Source organism: Condylura cristata, unplaced genomic scaffold, assembly GCF_000260355.1.
Source record: "Condylura cristata isolate star-nosed mole 26May11 unplaced genomic scaffold, ConCri1.0 scaffold00006, whole genome shotgun sequence".
NCBI lineage: Eukaryota > Metazoa > Chordata > Mammalia > Eulipotyphla > Talpidae > Condylura > Condylura cristata.
In genome coordinates this window covers 41787804-41811485 of record NW_004567107.1, presented here as the reverse complement: position 1 = coordinate 41811485, position 23682 = coordinate 41787804, and the positions used below count along the sequence as shown (strand labels likewise).

Sequence of the window (23682 nt, the reverse complement as noted above, 5' to 3'; positions counted from 1 at the left end):
TACTCTTACCTTCATTTAATATAAAAGAGTCACATGAAAATATTTTAATAAAAAGTTATTCTTTGTTACTTGGAAAAAATCTTAATGTATAATTTTATCAACTTGGTATTCTTTAAATTTGATAGTACATCATCTATTTTTGTGCTCTTAGTAATGTATGCAGTGTTGAAAGCATTAAAGTCACAAAATTAAAAAAATGTGAAATGTGTTGCACATTTATTTTGTTTTCCTATACCAAATGGAATTTGTTCAAGTGGTGCATTGCTGTATGCTGCCTTTTATCACTTTAACAACAAATTTAGAAATGAATGTTTTGCCTTTTAAAAAAGTATATTAAGTCCATAAATTCTAATTGAATAAAAAAAATTGGAAAGACTAGTTGAAAGTAGCAGGACAACCCTAAGATGAAACTTTGATCTTGTACATGATGTAGTATTAATTTGTTGGTTGATCGAAAAAACACTTAATGTATTAGGTAATATTTCTTTGGATCATTGTCTCTTACTTTGAAAAGAAATTGCCCCAGCCTTGTTTTGACATTGGCTTTCAAGGAACTTCTAAGCTTTTTTTTTTTTTTTTTTCCTTAGCACTTTTGAATTGGAAGAAACCCCTTTTTCTGTGCTGATATCATATTTTAGTTGTAGTCACCTAATTAAAAACATTAAAGTCATTGTCTTGACTAGTAAGCTTTAAGTAATTGTGAATCAACACTTAGTAATAATGGTTGTCATTTCTGGACTTTTTACTGTGCATCAAACAATGCTGAAAACTTACATAAGGCATTTGCTTATTTAATCCTTAGAATCATTCTAGGAGGTAGGAATTACTTCTTTTCATTTTACAATTTATTCCTCTTTTGCAGTTTAGAAAACTGAGCCATTGGCAGGTAAGTAATTTGCCCAATATCATAGTTACTAGTTGTAATAAATTTTGAATTCAGGTAATATGGACCAAGAATCCAATACTTGATTAATCTGTGTCGTTATACTTAAAATGGATTTCTTATAAACATCATTTCACTTGCTTTCGGTTTTGTGGTAATCTTTGCCTTGATATGGCAATCTTTGCCATTAATGTGTTTAAAATGCATTTTATGTGAGTTGTAGTTAGGTTTAAATCTACCATGTTCCTGTTTGTTTTCTATTTATTTCCATCTACTGTTGATTGCTTAGATTTTTTTCTTGCTTCCATTTAGGTAACTTGAGTAATTTGTCAGATTCCATCTAATTTTCTTCATTATTGTTATACCTTGATCCTTTCAGTGATTTCGATATAACTTTATGTTACTTCTTTGATAGTGTAAGAAAAGTCAGTGGTTCTCATCGACAGTTGAGGCAATCAGTGAGTGAAGAGAATACTGGAATCATGTTGGGTGTATATATGGAAACTTGCAAAAACATGTTAATTCAGCTACTCTCCTACTGACTTGTTGCTCACCTAGGAACTTTTAAAACATTTTTCCCCCTTTTTCTGCATGACAATATTAAGGCTCAGTGACTTTAGCAAATGACAGAAACATTTCCAATTATACCATGCTTAAGGGAATACTTGTGTTGAAGTGAGGTAGAACCAGATTAGAATTACAGCATTATTGCTTGCTAGATACATGGCCCTGGAAGAATTACTTAACTACTCCAGTTTTATCCCTAAATTATGGTTAAAAATCATCACCTCATTGCTTATCCCATGTGCTCATAATCTTTGCTTTCTATCCTGGTTATCAAAATTAAATGAAATAGTGTTTACAAGGTAATGTATTTGGCATACTCTTAAGTGCTCTTCATGTAAGGGCTCTAGAAATTATTGTCTGACTATCAAGCAAAAACTCAATTTATTGTTTTAAGTTTAAATTATCTCTTTAAACTTTTATGTCCTTTAATCCTTGAAGCATTCTGTACACATGTCAAGGAAGCATTAGTTAACATAGACGAAGTTACCATGAAAAGATGTGATTATTAAGTTGCTTCACAGTTTAGAGGTGATCTAGGCAATGAATAAAACTCCAAGAAGATATGAGACTGAGTCTTCAGGGATACTATCTTCTAGGAATTGATAAACAGAGAGAGGGAGATTGGATGGTGAGCACCGTGTGGTGTGAGGGAGAAGACCACATTTAATCTTATTTTGGTGCATTTATAAACAGGTAGTGTATATTATAAGACAGAATTAAATTATGTGAGAAGGGCCTGAGAAAGTATTTTTGAAAGTTATCAAAACATATAAGTAAATGGTGAAGTTGCAAAGTAATAATTAAAGAACTGTTTGTAAAGTGGAACACAGAAGGACAAGAATGTATCTTAGAGGAATAGTCCTTCTTAGGGGGAGGGAAGGCAAGGGGAAGTCATGGAAGCTAATGTCCTCATCTCCCCATCTTTTTTAGCACCTTTAGTAGCAATAATCTGTATTCAGTGAGTGAATATTGATTAAATTGAAGGTGGACATAGGTTATAAGCATAATTTTTAGGTTTATACTCAAATAGATGAAGAAATGTATTGTAACTTTTAAAACCCTGTCTGATTCTTCTTTTGGTGGACAAATTATGTTTTTGGGTCATTCAAACGGGCATGTGTAATGCACATTAAAGAAGTCCATGGTGGCCCTCCCTGGTTGCACAGCGGGTTAAAGCACTGCACTGAGAATCTAAAGCCACTTCTGCATGAGTTCGATTACCGCCTGCTCCGGAGGAGTCCACATGGTGAGGCAGACCTCTCCTGACCCGCCCACTGCACCCCTCAGCAGTCGATCTGCCTGTTCTGCTCCCCACTCTGTCCCTGTGAATCCTCTCACCCTCCGCATCTCTGGCCTATACCCCAATTCTGTATGAATAAATAAATCTTTTAAAAAAATTAAAAAAAAAAGAAGTCCATGGTGCTTTTAAATTTTTAATTGTCTTTTTGGAAACATGATTTTCCCTTTTTTTTTTTTTTAAGATTTATTTATTTATGCACACAGAACTGAGGTACAGGCCACAAGTGCAGGGGTAGTGAGAGGATTCCCCAGAGACAGAGTGGGGAGCAGAACAGGCAGACAGATGAAGCACACTGCTGAAGGGAGCAGAGCAGGTGAGACAAGAGAGGTTTGTCATGCCATGTGGATCACCTCCCTGCCAAGGGATCAAACTCATGCAGACGTGGCTGTGGCTAGCTTTGTAGTGCTGTGATTTAACCCTTTGCGCCACCAGGGAAAGCCCTGATTTTCATTTTAAACATTGATGATTTCAATTGTGAATCCAAACATTTTTTGGGTTAACTTAGAAATAGGAAAACACATAAAAATTGTAATCAGAATGGAATATAGCTAGAAAACATAGGTGTTATCGTCAGACAAATGAGTCCTTTTACTAGAGGTAAAACTTTGGGTAGACAGTTCTGGACCTGAGTATCCATTATAAGAAAACCAATATAGATTTCACAGAGTTAGTACAACAAAAATTTTAAGATTAGTGGTAGGAGCCCTCAGTAAATGATTTTTTTTTTTTAAGTTGAACATAATGAGGAGCTGCAGATAGAAGAAAACTGTATTTTGGGAGAATTTTTTTTGGTGCTTAATAGTGCCTTGCCTTTCTTCCAGGAGACTTTTTGTTTGTTTCCTAATTTATTAGTATTCATCTTCCCACACTGAGATATCATGCAAAAAAGGCATGAAAGGTTTTTCACTGCAGCCTTACTCACAATTGCTAAGAGAACTGTTATAGAATTTATCTAGTATTTGCTCCAACTATCTTGACTGTGAAGGCTTAAAGCAGTGAACTGTCAAGTTAAACTCCACATTTAGGATGTTTTTCTTTTCCTTGTCATCAAAGCAAGAAGAAAGAAAAGCAAGGATGAAGAAATTGAGTATAGGGTCTACAATAGCTTCAGATATTTTTCTCTGCTGAGGTTTTTCTCCCATAAGTTATCCCAGACATGAAAAAAAAAAAAAAAAACAACTGTAAACAAATTTCTGAAAGTGGACCATTTAAAATAAAATAAAATAGTTCCCTCCTGTGTAACACAAATCATAAACTATAATGTAATAGCCCTAAAATATTAATTTAACTTTCATGCAAGGATAATTTTTATATCTTTGAGAAGGAAAATAAATCACCTAAAGAATATCGTTTATTATAGGGTATTATGATATTTAACAAAATAATTCATTGGGTAAATTTATACACATGAGAAGTTCTACATTGTGCTTTAGGAATTGTAACATTTTCTTAAGAAGCTGTAGATATGGCCCTTCCTGATGGTGCAGTGGGTTAAAGCTCAGTACTGAGAAGCTAGCCATGGCCATTTCAGCTTCAGTTCGATTCCCTGCCAAGGAAGTGACCCACCTGGCACAGCAGATCTCTGCTGCCCTGCTTGCTGCTCCCCTCACCATGTACTTCGTCCATCTGCCTGTTCTCCCCATCCTGTCTCTGGTGAATCCTTTCACCGCCCTGGTACCTCTAGCCTGTACCCCAGTTCTATATACATAAATAAACAAATCTTTAGGGAAAAAAAAGTAGACATTTTGATTTCAGGCAGTTTCTATTTAAGAGAAAATGTAACTGAAAAAAAATGAGACATTGCCATAAAGTGATAAATTTTGTAGAAGTTTGTTTCTTCCAAGGAAAGATTTTTGGGGTTTTGGATTTTCATTTTAGAATAAAGTAAGATTTTTATGTATGCAAAGCCTGTGCTTTAAGAATCAACTTAAAGATTTTTAGATTCAGTAGAATCTTAATTTTATTTTTAAAAGGTTTATTTATTTATACATATAAAAACAGGGGTATAGGCCAGACATGTGGGAAGTGAGAGGGTTCACCAGTGACAGAATGGGGATTTACTGAAATACATTGCTGAGGGGAACAGCAGGTGAGACAGGAGGGGTCTGCCCAGCCATGTGGGTCAACTCTCTGGCCAGAGTTAGAATTCATGCCACATTGTCTGGTGATAGCACTGAGAATTTAACCTCTCTACCACCAGGGAGGCATAAGAAACTTATTTTTAAAAAGTGTCCTATACTGGGTCCCCTCTAGTGGCTCAACAGTTTGGGGCACAGCACTGCAAGCTAGCTGCAGCCACTTCCATGCGAGTTGGATCTCCAGAGGTGATCACATGATGGGGCAGACTTCTGTCTCACCCACTGCTCCCCTTGACCGTGTACTTCCTCAGTCTGCTTGTTCTGCTCTCCACCCCTGCACCTCTGGCCTGTACCCTGGCTCTGTATGCATGAATAAATAAATCTTTAAAAAAATTGTCCTATTCTCTGTATATTATTGATTTTTATTCAACTCACATTCAGCAATAAAAATTTTTAGCATCAGGGATAGGATTATTAATAGGCAGTTTGGAAGAAAAATGAATAGATTGCCAGCAACAATCATAACTCAAAAATAGTTATTTCTGGAAGTTGGCATACTTTTCCCTCTTTTTCTAAAAATAACTTTTTCTAGGGTTGACATACCTAAAAAGTGATGACCCCATATATTTTGAGACTAGGTTGTAGCTTTTGTAGCAACCACATTTCATCTCTGGGAGTCACCTCAGAAATTCACAGGTATTACTGACTCACAAGGAATGCCTTTGAACTTCAGCAAATGCCAAGGTCACTCTTTCTTTTTAATGGTATTTTGCTCATTATATTTACCTTTGGAAAATATTATTGCTGTTTTAGAACTCTCAATAAGAAATACCAGGAAAATGTGAAGTTAGTAAATCCCTAATAAGTTGTTTAAAGCCACTGCTTTTATTTTCTTATTGCCAATTACTATTTATTTTCTTAAAAATAGAGTTGCCTTGGAGTTATATTAAGAACTAAAATCTGTTACTTATCATATTCCTAGTAAGGTGGTATGGTAGAGCTTCATTATGGAAATCCAAATAGATCATGATCCGAAACGAGAGTCAAGGTTAATATATGGGCAATTTGGTCCAGCCTTCAATTCTCTGAGCCAACATTGCTCTGAATGTAGCCATATAAAATAAAGTAATACAGTTTACCTAGTGTTGACCTTTAGTTGTCTTAATTGTAGTCTGTACAGTGCAAGCAGAGATATTTGGCATGGGTTGATCTAATTTCATATAATCTTTATTTTGATACACCGAATACTTTGGCCATGTGGCTTATATATAAATATTGAAAAATTGTTTAATTATTTTTATTATCTGTAATGACTGAAATGGTGTGACTCTAAGACCAACCTTATGAGTAATGTCAAATTAGATGTCAAGTCATACAACAATAATTTCAAAGTAAAATGATCGCTATATTTAAGGTACATTACTGACTTGGCTTACACAGTGTAAGGAGCTATTGTGTGGCTGTTTTTTGTCTGTGGGCTAGACAGTGGCCTTACATTCAGGGAGATGGAAAGAACAGGAAGAGGAAAAGGTTGGCAGACTAGAGAGAGAAGATAGCAATAAAGGGACCAGAGACAGAGGAAATGAAAGAGAGGGGAAGAGTAAGAATGATTCATTTAAAAAGTTCGTTGTCTTAATTAAAGGGAACATATTTTTCCATGTTGAGAACATATAAGAAAAGGGAATGGGCTTTTTACATGTAAATAGGCTTTCAGTTACATTTAGAAAATAACATTCTTGTAAACATTCTGGTTTGTAAGTAAAATGACTCCTTGGAATCAGATGAAGTAATCAGCCCATATTTCTATGTAGTTTGGAGCATGTTATATAAATGTTAGTTTACTATTGGGTACAGAAATAAAATCATTTGTATTGCTTTCATAAGAAATGTTGTATAGGAAATATAATTCCTGAATAGGTTATATTAGGAGGTATTTATATCCACTTTGCTTTAATGGTGTTCAATGTTGCAGAAGTACTACTTCTATGTAAATTAGGTGTGGGCAATTTGTGAGCGAATAAAAGGCAACAGCATGAATCAGATGATTAAAGAAATCAAACAATATGGTTGCTTTCAGTTACATTTGTACAAAACAAATAAATCTTTTTAAATGAAAGCATGAATATAATATGTAAAGAGGTAATTACAAAATGTTTTAACATGGATAAATAGTACAAGTCATAGAAAACTTGTAAACCTGCCATGTAAAACTGATTACCCTTACGAACATTTCATGCTATTTGACAGTGAAAAAGCACACCTTATAAAAGCTGTTACACAACCCATTACATTTAAAAGATTTCCGTCTCACACCCCAAATTACACTTATTTGCTGCAAGTGAAAATTCAGGATTTGTCTCCTGTTTATTTTTGTGCCAGTTATAGAATTACTGAATTTTACTTCTCCCCATTCTTCCTGCAAACTAGAAATAAGTCTTTTTGGTTTATTTCAATGTAAACATAGTTTATGTACTGTAAGTAATATGAAGATGATGTAATAATAACATTCGGAACCTGAAACACTCAGGTACTCCATATTATAATAAAATACTGAATTTTGCAAGATAGTCCATAATCAGTGAAGAATATAAAATATAAAATACAGTATACCATTTTATTTCATATCTTCATGCACAACAGTTTGCCTTACTTGAAATCTTGTAAAATACCCTGAAACAGTGCCTAATTTATTTTTGTGAGAAAAACAATCTTGGAAACATCTAAGAGACCCTCTTATTTTGAGATTGCTTTTTCTATGTTATGAGTAATTCTTTCATTGTGTAATAAGCATTCTCTGAGCTTCTGGCAGGCTTGCTTGCTTGTTTTTTGTTAGTGTTGCCTTTTTTCTTCTCTTATACACCACACTGTGTAAGAAAGGACCATTGGTTGAGAAGTAGTAGTTCTGAGTTCTGAATGCCAACTCTGATACTTGTGGAGCCATTTGGTTTATTGTTTTAATTTTCTGAGAAATGGACTCTGAATTGCCTTATCTCCTAGATACTTTATCACTTTAAAATGCTGTGATAATGGAAAACAGGTCAATTATCTGAAAACCTATGTACTCCTTGCCCTCCTCCACGCCCCCTAGAACTTTTTGAATGATACATTTTCTGGATGGATAGTTTTCAGAAAAATAATTCATTGAATGGCCATTTTATTTGTACTGTGATTTGTCACATTGTTCAAAGACCAGTTTTTCAGTTATCAACTGCCTGAAATAAGTTTGCATTAACTACATATTAAAGTTTATCACAAAGCATAGTATATTGAATAGTTGCATAAGCCTTTGAAATATTTGGGGTGAAAGTTTTTATTTATTGAAGATTCACCTGACATGTTGCAACAGAAATACTTATCTGAGTGCCAAATTTATCACTGATGTTTCATATACTGACTGCATTTTAGTTTTTTTATAATAGAAGCAACATACTCATTTAGTTGTAGTAAGTTAATAAATTGTGAATTTAGAGAATTACAGAATTCATTTTATGGATTACCATGTGTTGTAAGAAATAACCCTTCCCTTATTAACATTTTATAAACTATTTAGCATTCAAGATCTGCCCAACTCTTTGATTTAAAATAAATTGTCATTTGCAGAAGTCAGTGGTTCAGAAAATGACAAAATTCCAGAATATAGGTTTGGGGAGGCCACAGTGCTACTTAGCAGCAAAATTTCAGGTAAATTAAGACCTTGAGAAATCTTCAGAAGCCCCTTGAGTCTGTTGTTTCATGCAATATAAATTATTTCAACAGCACAATGGTTAAAATAAAGAAATTTTCAGTTGGCAAAGTGATTCTTAGCCAGTTGATTTTTTGCAAAGTAGACCTAATGTTACCATTCCCCCATCATTACCTCTGTAGACCTAAGGCAGTAAATCTGTAATGTGTCCTTGGGCTCTCTTGGTATGTGTTTGTGTCTTATCGTGCACTATAGGTAAAGTTGGTGTCAGTTGGAAGTTCTGATGATGATGTGGGTTTGCAAGTGTGTGATTTACTGTCTGTGATATTTACCAGGTACAATAAAAGGTCTGACTAAGAATTAAGAATTTTTACTTTTCTCTCTTCTGATCACTGTAGCAAAAATATGTCCTATGTGAGTATTTGACTGATCAAGATATAGGATGGATTTACTGCTTTATGTGAAGGGAAAATGTCATTGAAATAAAGATAGATAGTATTGGAGTGGAAGATTATTCTGTGACATTGCTGTGGGGCTTAGTTCTCTGAATACTCTTTAGTCTATAACTTTCTTTTAAGCTCTCTATATAATTAGCATCCTTGATTGCAATGCCATTAGATAGTAGAGTTAAATATAATTTTCATAGGTTACTGGAAGCAATTTGTAGCTACATGTAAAGGTCGAGGATCAACAACCTGTGATGCATGTGCCAAAGATGCCCTGGATTTGTAAATAAGAAAAAGAATGGAAAAAAAACTATACTTTAGCTCTGGAACCTAGGAGGTAATGTTGTATATGCAAGTTCTCATTCTGACCATTTCTAGTTATGTGACCTTGGGACTTATAAAATTATTTAAGCTAGATCCAAATTTTCTCATTCATAAAATATGGGATAAATAATAGTAAGCGTTTCACTGGAGTTCTGGACAGAAAAAAAATTAGACATTTAAAGTCCTTACACTAATGTTAACTAATTTTTTAGTAGAGACTTCCTGAAATACCTTTTTGTGAAAAGTTTCAATGATTTGTTAAGGGAATATAGAAGAATGTCAGTTGATTGTTGCCAAGCTCAAATAAATTTCAAGTGGTTAATTAATGATGAAGTTAGAACAATTACTATTAAGCTAATTACTTATACTTCAAATTTCATTTGTGAAAATTACAAGATCTCTGAGTGTCTCTATCTCATAAAAACAAAGGAAGCATACCAGACCACCTTTTCAAAGATGACATGATTAGAACATTGAATCTGAATCCACAATTCAGTGAATCAGGTGTACTTAATAAAACACAGGAAATGATGTGTCAGTTCAGAGCAATAGTTGAATAGTTAATTTGTTCATTGTTACTTAACCTTTATTCTGTCTTTATTAAAAAATATACACAAACTATGTTTAGACTTACAAATGTTAGAATAGGGAGGTTGATAATTCTGACATAATAGCAATTTTAGAAAGTTATGAGGGAAGATTCTTAATGAAAAACTTTGAAAATGGTTCTCATAAAATTACACAGAATTTTTAAAAAGATTTTTTATTTATGCTTACAGAACTGGGGTACAGGCCAGAGATGTGGTGGGTGAGAGGATTCTCCAGAGACAGAGTGGGGAGCATAATAGGCAGATTGAGAAAGTACACTGCTGAGGTAGTAGTGGGCAGGTCAGAAGAGGTCTGCTATGCCATTGTGGGTCAGCTCCCTGGTCTGGGATCCAACTAGTTTTTCAGTGGCTTCAGAGAACTTCATAATCAATCCTTTAACCCATTGTGCCACCAGGGAGAGTCCTCATACAGAATTTTTTTTTTTAAGATTTATTTATTTATTCATATAGAACTGGGATACAGGCCAGAGATGCGGAGGGTGAGAGGATTCACCAGAGACAGAATGGGGAGCAGAACAGGCAGATCGACGAAGTACACTGCTGAGGGGAGCAGCGGGCAGGTCTGGAGAGGTCTGCCATGCCATGTGGACTCCTCCGGGGCAGGCGGGAATCGAACTCATGCGGAAGTGGCTTTAGCTTCTCAGTGCAGTGCTTTAACCCGCCGCGCCACCATGGAGGGGCCCCTCATACAGAATTTTTAAGTAATAATACCATTGCTCCCTGATGGTGCAAGGGTAAAGTCTCCGTGCTATCAAGCTATCACCAACCAGTCTGGCATGAGTTTAATCCTTGGCCAGGGAGCTGGACTGACCCACATGGTACAGCAGTCTTCTGTATCACTCACCGCTCCCCTTATCAGTATCTTTCAGTAGATCTGCCTGTTCTCCTACCCACTCTTGTCTTTAGTGAATCCTCTCACTGCCCTCATGTCTGGCCTACACCCCAGTTGTTGTATGCATAAATAAGTAAATAAATAAAAATCTTTTAAAAATGAAGTATTAGAGTCCTCCCTGGTGGCACAGAGGGTTATAGTGCAGCATTGCCAGCTAGCAGCAGCTTCAGCAGCTTCTCTCCTCCCTCATTTCCCCTCCATCCCCCGGTCCCAGTGGACCTCTCCTGTCTTCCCTGCAGCTCCCCTCAGCAGTCTACTTCTTGCATCTACCTGTTTTACCCCCTCACTCTGTCTTTGGTGAATCCTCTCATCACCCCTGCACCTCTGGCCTGTACCCAGCTCTGTATGCACTAATAAATGAAATCTTAAAAAATACAAAGTATTAATATTACTGACACCGCATATGCTGAGTAATATTTCAGTAGGGTCTTGCCCATTTTGAGTTTATTTGTTCATTCAAAAAAATTGAAGATCTTCTGAATCTTAAGTACTATTTCACATTTGTAGATAAAAAAATAAAATCCATGTGTTCATTGTGTTTATAATTTCATTTGAGAGACAATTACACTATAATATAGTTTTTGTTCTCTGAGTGAAAATAGGGAGCAATTTGAACAACTGGAAAGACACCAGATTCTGTCTTCTTAAGAAAATGGGGAAGGAGTGGTGGTTGTTAGGGAGGCTATCTGGGCACTGTGGAATTCATCCTGAAAATAATGATGAAGTGAAGGTAAGAGATGGTTAGTAGGAATAAAATATTTCAACTGCTTGTTCAAAGTTCTTTGTTTTTGGGAATTGAGAGTATTTTCATATAATTATGTTTTTTATATGTACTCTTAAGAAGTTAGGCAGCGGATACATTCTAAACCACTTTATAATCCTTATTTTGAAATTTTTGGTTTTTCCTGAGGGCACTGAGAGGCCTATTGCAGAAAGTGTTTTGAACTCTAGAAAGAGAGTTATCTGAATAGGCTTTTAAGATGAACAATTACTAGTTTCAAAGATTGCTTAGATGTGAGGGATGAGAGGGAAAAGAAGTTAGCTCTTACTTTTAGGCTTCTTAGAGAAAGGAGGAAAATACTGTCAGGATTCCAAGATTGCTATTTTTGTCCTAGGTTCTTTGTAGATTTTGTACACATTGAGGGCAGAAATCCCTAACATAAAGTAGGAGTTACTGGCCATCTGACAATTGATTTTATAGAAGTAATGGAAATTTATGCTGGACTTTGACGGCTTAATTGTAACAGCTGGATGTATAACCATGATGGACTCTACAAGTCAAAGACTCAACCAGTAGTTAAAAATGCAGAAATGTAGCTTAGAAAGAAGATTCTGGAATTGGCTATACTTAAAGATTTGATGGTTATTCACATATAGATAATAATTGTGACTTGATTCTTCAAAACAGTATTGAGAAAGCCAAGGGACACTCTAAATTCAACTTGTTGATATATTCAGAGGGAAGGAATTAAATTTTTGAGGGAAACAGAAAGACTAGCCAGACAAGTTGAAAAAAAAAGAAAAGAAAAATTGAATACCCTTGGCAGCAGGGAGGAAGAAGTTTTCAAGAAGGAAGAAATTGTTATTAATTTTAAGCGTAATTTGATAGTATAATGAGTCTGAAAATTAAGATCATGGAATTTATAGATTGAGAGATTGTTCTTCAGTGACTTCATTAATGACATTTTTCTTAGTTATGTGGCAAAAACAAGATGTCAAGACATCAGGAATCATGTCAATATTGCAAAAATGAAGATGGTGACTGCAAAGACCCCTTGAATATTTGATGGTAAAATTAAGGATTGGGGTAAAGCCTATTAATGTACTTTCAGAAATAAAGTTTGACACCCTCCTCTTTTCATCATCCTAGAAAGGTCATCAAAGTGTAAGAGGAGGAGGGAAAATAAAAAAAATTAAACTCATATGTGAATTTTCACATTTAAAATACATAATGACAACTGCTTTTAAAATCATAATGAGGGACCTGGCTAGTGGCACAGGGTTTAAAGCTGCTCTATCAAGCTGTCACCAGCCAACTGAGCACCAGTTCTAATCCAGGCTTGCCTGGGAGCTGACCCACATAGCACAGTGGACCTCTTCTGTCCTTGCTGCTCCACTCAACAGTCTACTTCAGTGGATCTACCTGTTTCCCACTCTGTCTCTTTTAAATCCTCTCACTTCCTCTGCAGCTCTGACTTGTACCCCAATTCTTGTATGCATAAATAAATAAATCTTTAAAGAAAAAAGATTATTTATGCAGGCCCTCCCTGGAGGTGCAGCGGGTTAAAGCACAGCACTGAGAGGCTAAAGCCACTTCAGCATAAGTTTGATTCCAGCCCACCCCAGAGGTGATCCACATGGCAGGCAGACCTCCCCTGACCCTCCTGCTGCTCCCCTCAAGATTGTACTTCCTCAGTTGTTCTGTTCTGCACTCTACTCTGTCTCTGGTGAATCCACTCCCTGTCTCTGCACCTCTGGCCTGTATCCCAGTTCTGTAGGCACAAATAAATAAATCCTAAAAAAATAAAACCATAATGAAGATAACTTTGATTTTAAGTATATTAATAATTCCCTCAAAAGTATTAACTACAGATTATGACATAGCTTAAGATAACCTACTTTAGAAGATAAAACTATTGAGTGAATGTTAAAATGAACAATAGTTTTTAAGTTTGTTAGTATACAGAACTGGCTAATTACTTCAGTCTTAGTAAGTTTTTCATTTGGCCATGTCTAAAGACTTCCATGTGTTCCAAGTCTGTATTTCAACATGCATTTTATAATGAAAGTTAATGTAAGAATTTCTTTGATTAATAGCATTGTTTTACAGTGTTTTCAGAATTTGTGTGTGAATATATAGATTTGTTCTCTAGCCCACCCACACCCATGTTCATTACATTTGCCAAAAAAACAGCAGTAATGAGAATTCAGTTCTTTAAGATGCTGTACATTTAAAATGGGGTATATTGTTTCCATTATTAGCCATGTTATTATACAGTATTATTTTCCCCTTTTAGATGTGTTGATCTCTTTGAACCTGTCATTAGAATAGTTAGGAACTGTACAAGACTATTCTTCACTTTTATAAAAAGAAAAAGAAATGAGAGAGAAAAAAAATAGAAAAATCTTTTGTGTGGGCAAGAAAAATCTAAGAAGAAAGTTGTTATTGGAGCCTTTTCTAGTGTGAAGAAACTAAAAATTCCTGTTCTTGCCTTCATTCCCTATAAAATTCAAAGAATATCCACCTGTTTGTGGCAGTACTATACACTTAGATTTTGTGACTTTTCACCCATTATTTGCCTTCCCTTTGCTCTTATCTTAGATAACATAATATCGCTTGGGAGTTCTAGTTGCAAGCACCTTCTTAATTCTCAATAGGTAAGGTTGAATAGGTACTTCATGTTCCTATTGGTGTGGGTAGAATGACTTTGCTGAGTATAGTGGAAAAAGAGAAAAAAAAATCAGGGTATTTAGGAAAACTGAGCAACTAACTCTACAACTATTCTAAAATTTATTTATTGGATGGGACTAAACACGTAGATGCCCTGCCTAGATCCTTTCTTTAATTTGAGATCTTTGGGAGAGACACCAGTGTTCTCAATTTGTATACAAGGGAGCAGAGTTGGAATTTATTTTTGATTGTGGATTGGAGAATATGTATAGGGCAGTGTCATAAGGCAGGGGTCATATTTGACTTTGAGAATGTGTATTATTATTACTTCCTTCTTTTAGCAGAAAATGACAAAGGTCATAGAACTAGCAATGAATAGATTTGTAGATAATCTCCAGGTATATTTTGAAAAAGGCCTTTTCCATTAGAAATATTGAAAAGTTGTTTTTTAACTTCTGAAAGTTTTGAGCTTCTTACCATTAATGGAGACAGAGCTCTTGCCTAACAACTGAACAGATGAATATCTACCTTTATAGGTATTTTTGAGGTTATAAGAACTGTCTTAGGTTATAGAATTTAAGATTGTCTTTTTGGGACAGTTCCAGAATGCGCTAGGTCTCTGGATCCTATGTGGCTTTTGACCAGTAAGTCCAGGGTAAAATTGAGAACATTCAAAATTTATAATCATTGGTTTGAGAAGTCCATATTTTAAGAGTCCATTTCTCCTCCCATTGCCCAGCCTGTACTGTATCCTCAAGATTTCTCCAAAGCACGCAAATATGTCTGTGAATAAGATTGCATGTTAAGTTACAAACTATTTGGCAATCTGCTTTTATATTTAAGGTATTTTAAATTTTCATGCTGGCTTTCATAAATCTATGTAGCTTTCTTTTATAGGGCTATAAAACAATTAAAATGTTTCCTAATTATGAATATTTCTGTTTGTTGGATATTATAGGCAATACTTGAGTGAAAATCTTTGTGTTTATCTAATATATATATATATATACATTTGACTGAGTTCTTGTTTGTTTTTATAGGACAGATTTGAAAGAAAATAAGAATTACTGCCTGTTGTATATAAAATATTTTGTGAACGCAGTTGCAGATTTCTTAATCTGTAATATAACTTTCCATGTCATATAAACTATAGCTTCAAAGAATTTATAAAAGAGCACATTTATCACATATTAGACACAGTACATATTTATTAGCCATGTGATATTTGTGTCTATCTGACCAAATTTACATTCTTTCTTAGTGCCCACAGTTTTCACCAATTGTGATCCTCTTTTTAAACGTGCTTTCAACCTAGCCTCACTACTGCTGATCTCTCTGTGACCATCTAGAGTCTATAGACAAGAGTGTCACTGGAGTGAGACTGGCAGAATCTGGACTTAACCTTTTAATACTTCAACCACTCTGAACAAGTTATTCAATCTCTCTAAATCTTAATTTCCTTTCATATTAGATGGAAATATATACTTAAATATATATTTGTGGGTCATATTAGGGTTAAATAGATACCAAACACTATCACATAGTAAGTACTTAATAAATGATATTACTATTATCTCTAAACAGGAAACAGAATAGATTTATGATAAAAGCTCATTGTTTGTCACCTTTTGATTGTAAGTGCCATCATCATTAAATATTTTATCCAGTAGGTTCTCAGAATTCTTAGGATTGAATTGGGTAGACCGAGAGACAGAGCCATTTGTAGCTTTCTCTCATAGACAAAGGGAAGAAACTTTCTGTATATTACATCACTTTGTTTTCAGAACCTCCTTGCAAAAGAAAAACAGAAAATTTTAATAGAAAATAGTTTTTATTTGAACTATTATCTGGGTACTCCATTTTAATCATATGTCATCTAGGTAAGACTGATTTGCTTATTAATTCATTAATGTGAGCAAGACAAATATGGATGGCACCAGTGATTGAGTAGACAAGCAACTGGTTTCATTTTCCTAAAATAACTCTTACATCATTTAAGCAATTTGATTTCAGTAATATATTAATAGATGTTTTTTTAAGTAATTAGTCCTTTAAGATAAAACCTACTACAATACTTTGATTTGATTTTCTCCTCCTAAAGAAAGTTTTTATAACCTATAATGAGTCAAGGGAAGAATTAAAGAGAAAAAAGCCTTTGTTTGAAAAGTAAAAAAGTTACCCAGGCAACTGTATATGTTACCAGTATGCTGATTAATCATCTCCAAGATTAATCGCTGTCATCAGTTAACACAGGAAGATAGCTGCTGAACAGTCTACAGTACTATCAATCCATCATTTTTAGGCAGATAAATTTAGTACACAGCAATAAAGAATATAACATTAAACCTAAATAAAGAGGCAGAGCTTTTATAAAACAGAAAATGATGAATTTTCTTTTCACATATCTTCAGTTAACTTGATTTGTTGACTTGATAAAACCTTTTGTTTTATAATGAATATACTTTTTACAGAGATATATTTTAAATAAAAAGGCTGGTTATAGTTTATAAAAGCTTATTTAACCAGCTTATTTCATTTGTACTAGATGTGATGGAGAAAAGCCACATTAATAGTATTTTATGTTTATAGGTAAATTTATCACATCAGTGTTATAAATTAGGTATATGTGTGTTTATATAATTTCTAATATGCCCCCATTATTTTAAGTACAAAATAGTATAAAAAAAAGGCTTATTGTCTTCTTTTAAGTTGCTTGTTATGCTCAGTTTTCTTTTAAATAATTGGATTACTTTTAATATTTTTCATCATTACTTGAGTATAGTCAAAAGTCTTTGTATTTTTCATACTAATTTTATATTTAGGAAAATAAATATTGGCAGTCCTTTCCATACAAAAACTCTGCTTATTTTAATTGCCTAAGTTTTTTAGGTTTATAAATTTTACTAATATAAGGGACCTACAATATATAAATAATAATAAAATGTACTGTACTATTTATGATAAGCCATACATAGTCACTTATTCGCATACTTTTTCTTCCAGTTTGTTGAAGTGCAAGTAACAAATAGTAATTGAATGTACTTAACGTGTACTTGTTTGATTAAACATTTTGCCTATAGTTAACCTATTATTGAAATAATTTTAGTAGATTATAGTTGATATGGGCACGATGTATAATATTTATTTTTTGATATTTATTCAAGAATGCATTAATAGTAAAGCATTAGTGGTAAAGTTTTCATTTTTATTAATGTAAATACATGTAAATGTATACTAGTGTCAAATTCAAGATTGGTGCTTTAAAAATGCTAATTTTTTGATTGTGAAAAATCTTACTTTTTCCTGTAAATAGTATTATAGTGAGCTTATGCTAAATCTGTTCTAATTAATTTATTCTTGAATGTCACCTTTAAATGTGACACATTTTTACTAAATCTGTAAATTGACTATCATAATAATTTTGCTAAATTAGTTCCACTAAGAATTGAGATTAGTATTGTTTGTTTTTCTATACTAAGGAAAAAGGAAGGAAATTCTGTTGTTGTTGACAATTAAATTACAGGTCTTTATTTTCTACACTGAATTAAAACCTGTTACATTCCTCAGTGTAAAAAAGCAGTATAGTCAGTGTAGTGGTACCCAACTTTGCAGGCTTTTCTTTTTGGAGTGCAAATTATTTCTGGATGAAAAAGCTGCAGTTAAAATTAGAAGGATACTACCAATTTTTAAGCTAGCCCAGTTATATAGTTCTGTTTGATAAGTAATTGATTAGGTCAGACTATTAAAGCATTTATTCTGACGTGTACATTGTATATGATAAAAGGAATCCAACTGTGAATTTGAGTGTATTAAATAATCTTCAGGAAGTACCACAAAGAACATTTGAATGCTTTTAAACTTGCAATAATGCATGTTTGTTCCAAACACATTTGCTTTGCCTAGGTTTTACTCATCAGGTTGAAGAAATGCTAATCTTGTTGCATTCAGCAGCTGGGTTTTGCAATATTCTTTTCCTTCTCCTAGGGGTTAATTAGCCTTCTTTCAAAATGTGGCCTATTTAACTGTAGATTCGCATGATTCAGCCAGAGCTGGCTGTACAAAGCAGAACCGTTAACAGGCGGGTGTGTCCAACTGCTTAATTAGCCAGAATAAAAAGGTCCTTTGTCATACAAGCATCTGTTGCTCTTGACACACCTGACAGCCACATTAGGCAAGGATGACTAGACTGAAATTGTGCATGTCTCTCCTGCAAGAATATACAACTCATTTACATATGGGCTGCATCATGGACAAACTGCAGGGGTTTATTTAGCTTATCAAAATGGATTAATGCGACTGCATTTGTGGCTGATAAACAAATATCACTTGAAAGGAGGTTGTGAAGGAATTAAACTAACTAAATTACTCTCAAATATAAACAAAGCACCAGAAACCACTGCTAGATGAATGAAACACCTCAAATGCACATGCAAACCTTTATATGGGTCTAAAACAAAACCTACAAATCAAGCATGTGAAGGCATTACCCTCATGTGATAATCCTTGCTTTGTAGAAATGTTGGAAAGCTACCAAAATACTCTGAATGTGTCAATGGCTTTAAGTGATCTGTTCAGCAAAATTTGGCAAGAGGGTTGAAACTTCAGATGTACTTTAACATTCTGATTGATTGATCTAATTGATCTTAAATCAGGTTTTCAGAATTAGAGTGCCTCTGTAAAAATACTTACTTTGGGATTTTAGTATTACCTTAGTAGAAAAGACAGTTAAAAACATTTTGACGTTAGAGAATGTCCATTTGTTGTTGTTAGACAGTGATAAAGTATTCCAAAGACTTAACTGTTCATATCAACCATCTGAAGTTGATATGGCAACCCTCTGGTGATATGGCAAAGCAGTGTACCCTGGTTGGCATCATGGACTTTAGAATTAGACAAACTGTTGTTTGAAATTAGGCTTTTCCCTTTTCTAGCTGTATAGCGTTTAGCAAGTTCTATAATCCATTTGTAGCTCAGTTTCATCATTTGTAAAGTGGAAATAATAATTAAGGGAGATCTTCTGAGGATTAAATGAGAAGATATATTTCAAGCACTTTATTGTATTACTTGGCACCTGCAAATGACTGGTTAAATGAGAGGCCTAATTATGGTTGTGTCTTTTTGATCCAATTTCTGGAATGGATGTGACTGAGGTACACTTAAGGCATAAGATCTTGACAGAAAATCTCTTGCTCAAAGTTGACGAAGGCAGTGCAGTTAGAGAAGAATAAAGTTTTTCCATTAAGGAAAAATGAATATGAATTCTGGAGACTAAATTCTTATTAACTGGCATGACCCTATTGTCCAGGAGCCATGGAAACTGGGTAATGAACAGTAGCTAAGAGTAAACAGAAGATGTCTTGGAATAATTATTGGTTGTCCTGGAATGGGCTCTAGTCCCAGTTTGGATGTGCTGTGTGTAGAGGGGCAGAAGCTAGATGAAAGCTCTCTGTGACTCTCTTACCTTCCCTGCTGTATTCTGTATAGGTTTTTCCTTTTACGTAGTTGGGTAATTTTTCATTCTTTCTCACCTGAAAGTTCACCAGTTTGCTTTTCTCTACTCTCTTCACTTCTGCCTGTGCAACATGTATTATGGAATTTATATCTTCCAACATGGTTTGATGGTTTAGTGCATAAAGTTTAGTGTTAGTCCAATTCTACCTTTCCTACTCCCTACATATGTGACTTTGGTAAGAGAAGAGTTTTATGTGGTGAATATTGTCATCCTCAAACTTTATGAGTATATTCATGGCCTTAATGGTAGGCCAAAGAGATGCGTAGTAGCAATGTGTGCATGTTAATATTTGGAAATCAGTGCTGCTTTTGGTAAAAAAATAAAGTTGCCACATGGGAGGTATCATATAAATAATCTGGACTTTAAGATTGTTTTGGAAAAATAGAAGAACTGCCAAGTACAGATTAACCTTCCCACAAATCCAAATTTCTTGGGGTTGAACATTTGCTGAAACAAGAAAATAGGGCATTAGCCAGAGTCTCCATCAATTCCATTTAATTTTTTTTAATAATTTATTTTTTATTTTATTCATACAGACCTGAGGTACAGACCAGAGATGCAGAGGGTGAGAGGATTCACCAGGGACAGAGTGAGGAGCAGAACAGTCAGATCAACACAGTACATTGTTGAGGGGTGCAGTGGGCGGGTCAGGGGAGGTCTGCCAAGCCATGTGGTCACCTCTGGGGCAGGTGGGGATTGAACTCATGTGAAGTGGCTTAAACTTCTTAGTGCAGTGCCACCAGGGAGGCCACCAGGGAGGGCCCTATTCCATTTAATTTTTAAACCCAAGCCTATGTTCACTCTGTGTACATGAGGTTCTTTATCTGCAAGTGGAGATTATAAACATACCAACCACATTCTGTTGTTAAATGAATTATTTGTCAGGGGCCCTCCCTGGTGGTGCAACAGGTTAAAGCACAGAACTACAAAGCTAGCTAGCAGTAGCCACTTCAGCACCAGTCTGATCCCCGACCCTAGAAGGTGACCTGCATGGTGCAGCAGATCTCTCCTGACCTGCCCACTGTTCCCGTCAGCAATGTACTTCTTGGATCTACCTGTTCTACCCCAGCCTCCCCACCACTCTGTCTCTGCTGCATCCTCTCATCGGCCCTGCACCTCTCTCTGGCATACCCCACTTCTGTATGCATAAATAAGTAAATCTTGAAAAAATAAATTATTTGTGAAATGCGAATTAACAGTAAAACATTTAAGATTCCTTAGCTTATGTTACATAATCAGTGCTGTTACTGCTATTATCTTGTATATATGCTAAGAAATATTGTGTTGTTTTAGGATTTTAGCTAACAAAAGAATAGGCATACTCAGTCACTTAAAGTGATGCCAATGTCAAGGTCCAGGAAAATTAAGCACTGAATCAATGAAAAAACCTAGTTAGTTCCCTTTCTACCCCTCACCGGTATAAGGCTTTTAACTTCTCTGGGTTTCAGTTTCCTTATTGTAAAATAATAAGAGTAGATTAGGTAGCTTCACATGTCCATTTCTGAAGTTGAATGAGATGATAGAAAAGGATGTGGGGGCGCAGGGGAACTGCGAAAGCTGGAAAAGATCATACTGTGAGTAATGATGCTAGGGTTAATTTTCTACGTGAAAGAACTGAATATTCTTGTAGAACTTTCTTAATGTTTGCTGTACTTGTTTATATTTTAAAACATAATGAAATATTTTTTTTTCTAGGCTACCAATTAAATATTGTTTTTGTGCCTGTAGCAAATATGAATGTCTACACCAGGAATTCTGAGAAGTCATCCTTGTTAGTGTATACACTGCAAAATTTAGTTTTAAAATTTTTTAAAAAGATTTATTTATTTAGCCTTACAGAACCACGGGTGGTGAGAGGATTCACCAGAGACAGAGCAGGAAGCAGAACAGGCAGATCAAGGAAGTACACTGTTGAGGGGAGCAGCAGGTGGGTCAGGAGAGGTCTGCTGCACCATGTGCATCACCTCCAGGGCGGAGATTGAACTCACATGAAGCAGATGGCTGCCTTGCAGTACTGTGCTGCACTACCAGGGAGGGGCCTACATTGCATAATTTAATCCTAAATTAGTATGTCAGGCACATGGAAACTGAAAAATGTGCCATGATGAATTGTAAAAGACAGAAATAAAATTTTTGTTTACAAATCTCATTCATGTAATATGGTCTTCCGTATTTTTCAAAATATTGAACATTAATGTTTGGCTGTGTTGGTGTAAGAATGGAATTTAACTTTGATTTTACTACTAGGCCATACCATAGAGGCAGAGAAGAACTAGTGAGTTTAATCATTTGGTTAAGTTTAGGGTTATTTTAGTTGGTTTTGGGATATACATTTTTTAAAATTATTTCTAAATATAAGTTGGTAAGGATTTTAGAAATAGTTATTTTAAAATTGTACATATCCAGTGACATCCTAATATTTTATAAAAAATGACTAGAAAGTACATTTTATGGGGTCTCTTTGGTGGTGCAGGATTTAAAGCCTCAGTGCTGTCAAGCTATTACCAGCCACTGCAGCATGAGTTCTATCTCCTGCTATGTAGCTCTTCACCCACATGGCACAGCAGACCTCTCCTGTCTTGCCCACTACTTCCCTCAGCGGTGTGTTTCAGTACCTCTGCCTGTCCTGCTCCTTACTCTATTTCTGGTGAACCCTCTCACTGCCTGAACCTTTGGCCTACACCCAGCTTTTTGTATTCATAAATAAATAAAATCAAATCTTAAAAAAAAGTACATTTTATGACATTTATATCCAGTTAAGATTTGTGTTCTGAGAAATAACTATTTTGATATAATTTTAGACTGTGGTTCACAAGAGAGGAAGGTAGAGTTAAATGAAGTTTAATCACAATAACATCAATATAAGAGATAAATAATGGGTATTTAAGAAAAATTGAAGTAGTAGTTTTCTGTATTTACCAAATAAATGGTCACATTGACTATAAATATGTAAGGACTATCTTGACAGTATGTTGGGGTAAGAAGTATTCTGAGAGTTGAAGTCTCAGGAGAGAATTTTAGGAACAAATTCAGCGAATCATGCAAGGAGGAAATGTAATGCTTTATTTCTCTCTTAATATATTTCAGAGACCATCATGCAGACATCAGAGACCGGGTCGGACACAGGTTCGACAGTGACTTTGCAGACATCTGTGGCTAGTCAAGCAGCAGTGCCTACACAGGTGGTGCAGCAAGTCCCAGTACAACAACAGGTAAGGAGCTGCTAGCTGCTGTGCCTTTCAATGTGCTGACTTTTCAGCAAATCTGTGCCCCCAAATGACCTGGATTATAATATCGTTTCTGGCCCAGTGGGTGCTAAAATAGGATTAGGTCATTCTCAGGTTAACTCAGTAAACGTTTCACAAACATTTCTGGATTTGCCAGGTTTTTCTCTGCTAGACCATTAGGATACAAAGATACAAATTCTAAGTATGGGAATAGAAAGATAAATATTCAAAGGATATCTATTTTGAAAGAGCCTCTTCTGAGAGTGCTTGTTTCTGACTTGACCACCCTGTAGGTTTTTTCCTCTTTTTCCTTCCCATTCTTTATCACAAATCTATCTTTCTTTCACACTTAAATATCAGCAGTCATTTAATTAGTTCCTGTTTATTGAATTATTGTAACATTTCAGTTTCAAATGTTTCATATTATTGAGAATCAGCACATGTGTATATTACATTAAGTTCCGTGCTAAAGTTTCGCTTCTGTCCTTCCCTAAACCATTATTCCCTTTCCCCCAATTTACCTGCCTTCTTTTCCATTTATTATAGCCACTATATTTGTTTTATTCCATAAAATAAAATCATTGTTTTGGCTTAATTTATCCTTATACTACATATGAATGAAATCATAGGGTGTTTGTCTTTCTCAGTCTGCTTTATATCAGCTTGATCTACCCATGTCCTTGCAAATGGCAGGGTTTTCTCTTTTTATAGCTCTGTAATTCTGTGTAGATATATATCTCCCACGTTTACCCATTTGTCTGCAAATGGGCAC

The 23682-nt window shown here is 34.9% G+C and overlaps 1 protein-coding gene across 2 annotated transcripts in view; it reads left to right on the top strand.

Annotated features, from left to right (window-relative positions):
• Positions 1 to 23682, top strand: part of RFX3 (regulatory factor X, 3 (influences HLA class II expression)) — a 262431-nt gene that overhangs the window by 86210 nt on the left and 152539 nt on the right. For both annotated transcript variants that reach the window (XM_004677634.2, XM_004677633.2), the window contains one exon: positions 22771 to 22895. In XM_004677634.2, the coding sequence (XP_004677691.1) occupies positions 22779 to 22895 (117 nt within the window). In that variant the 5' untranslated portion in view covers positions 22771 to 22778. The remainder of the gene's footprint in view (positions 1 to 22770; positions 22896 to 23682) is intronic.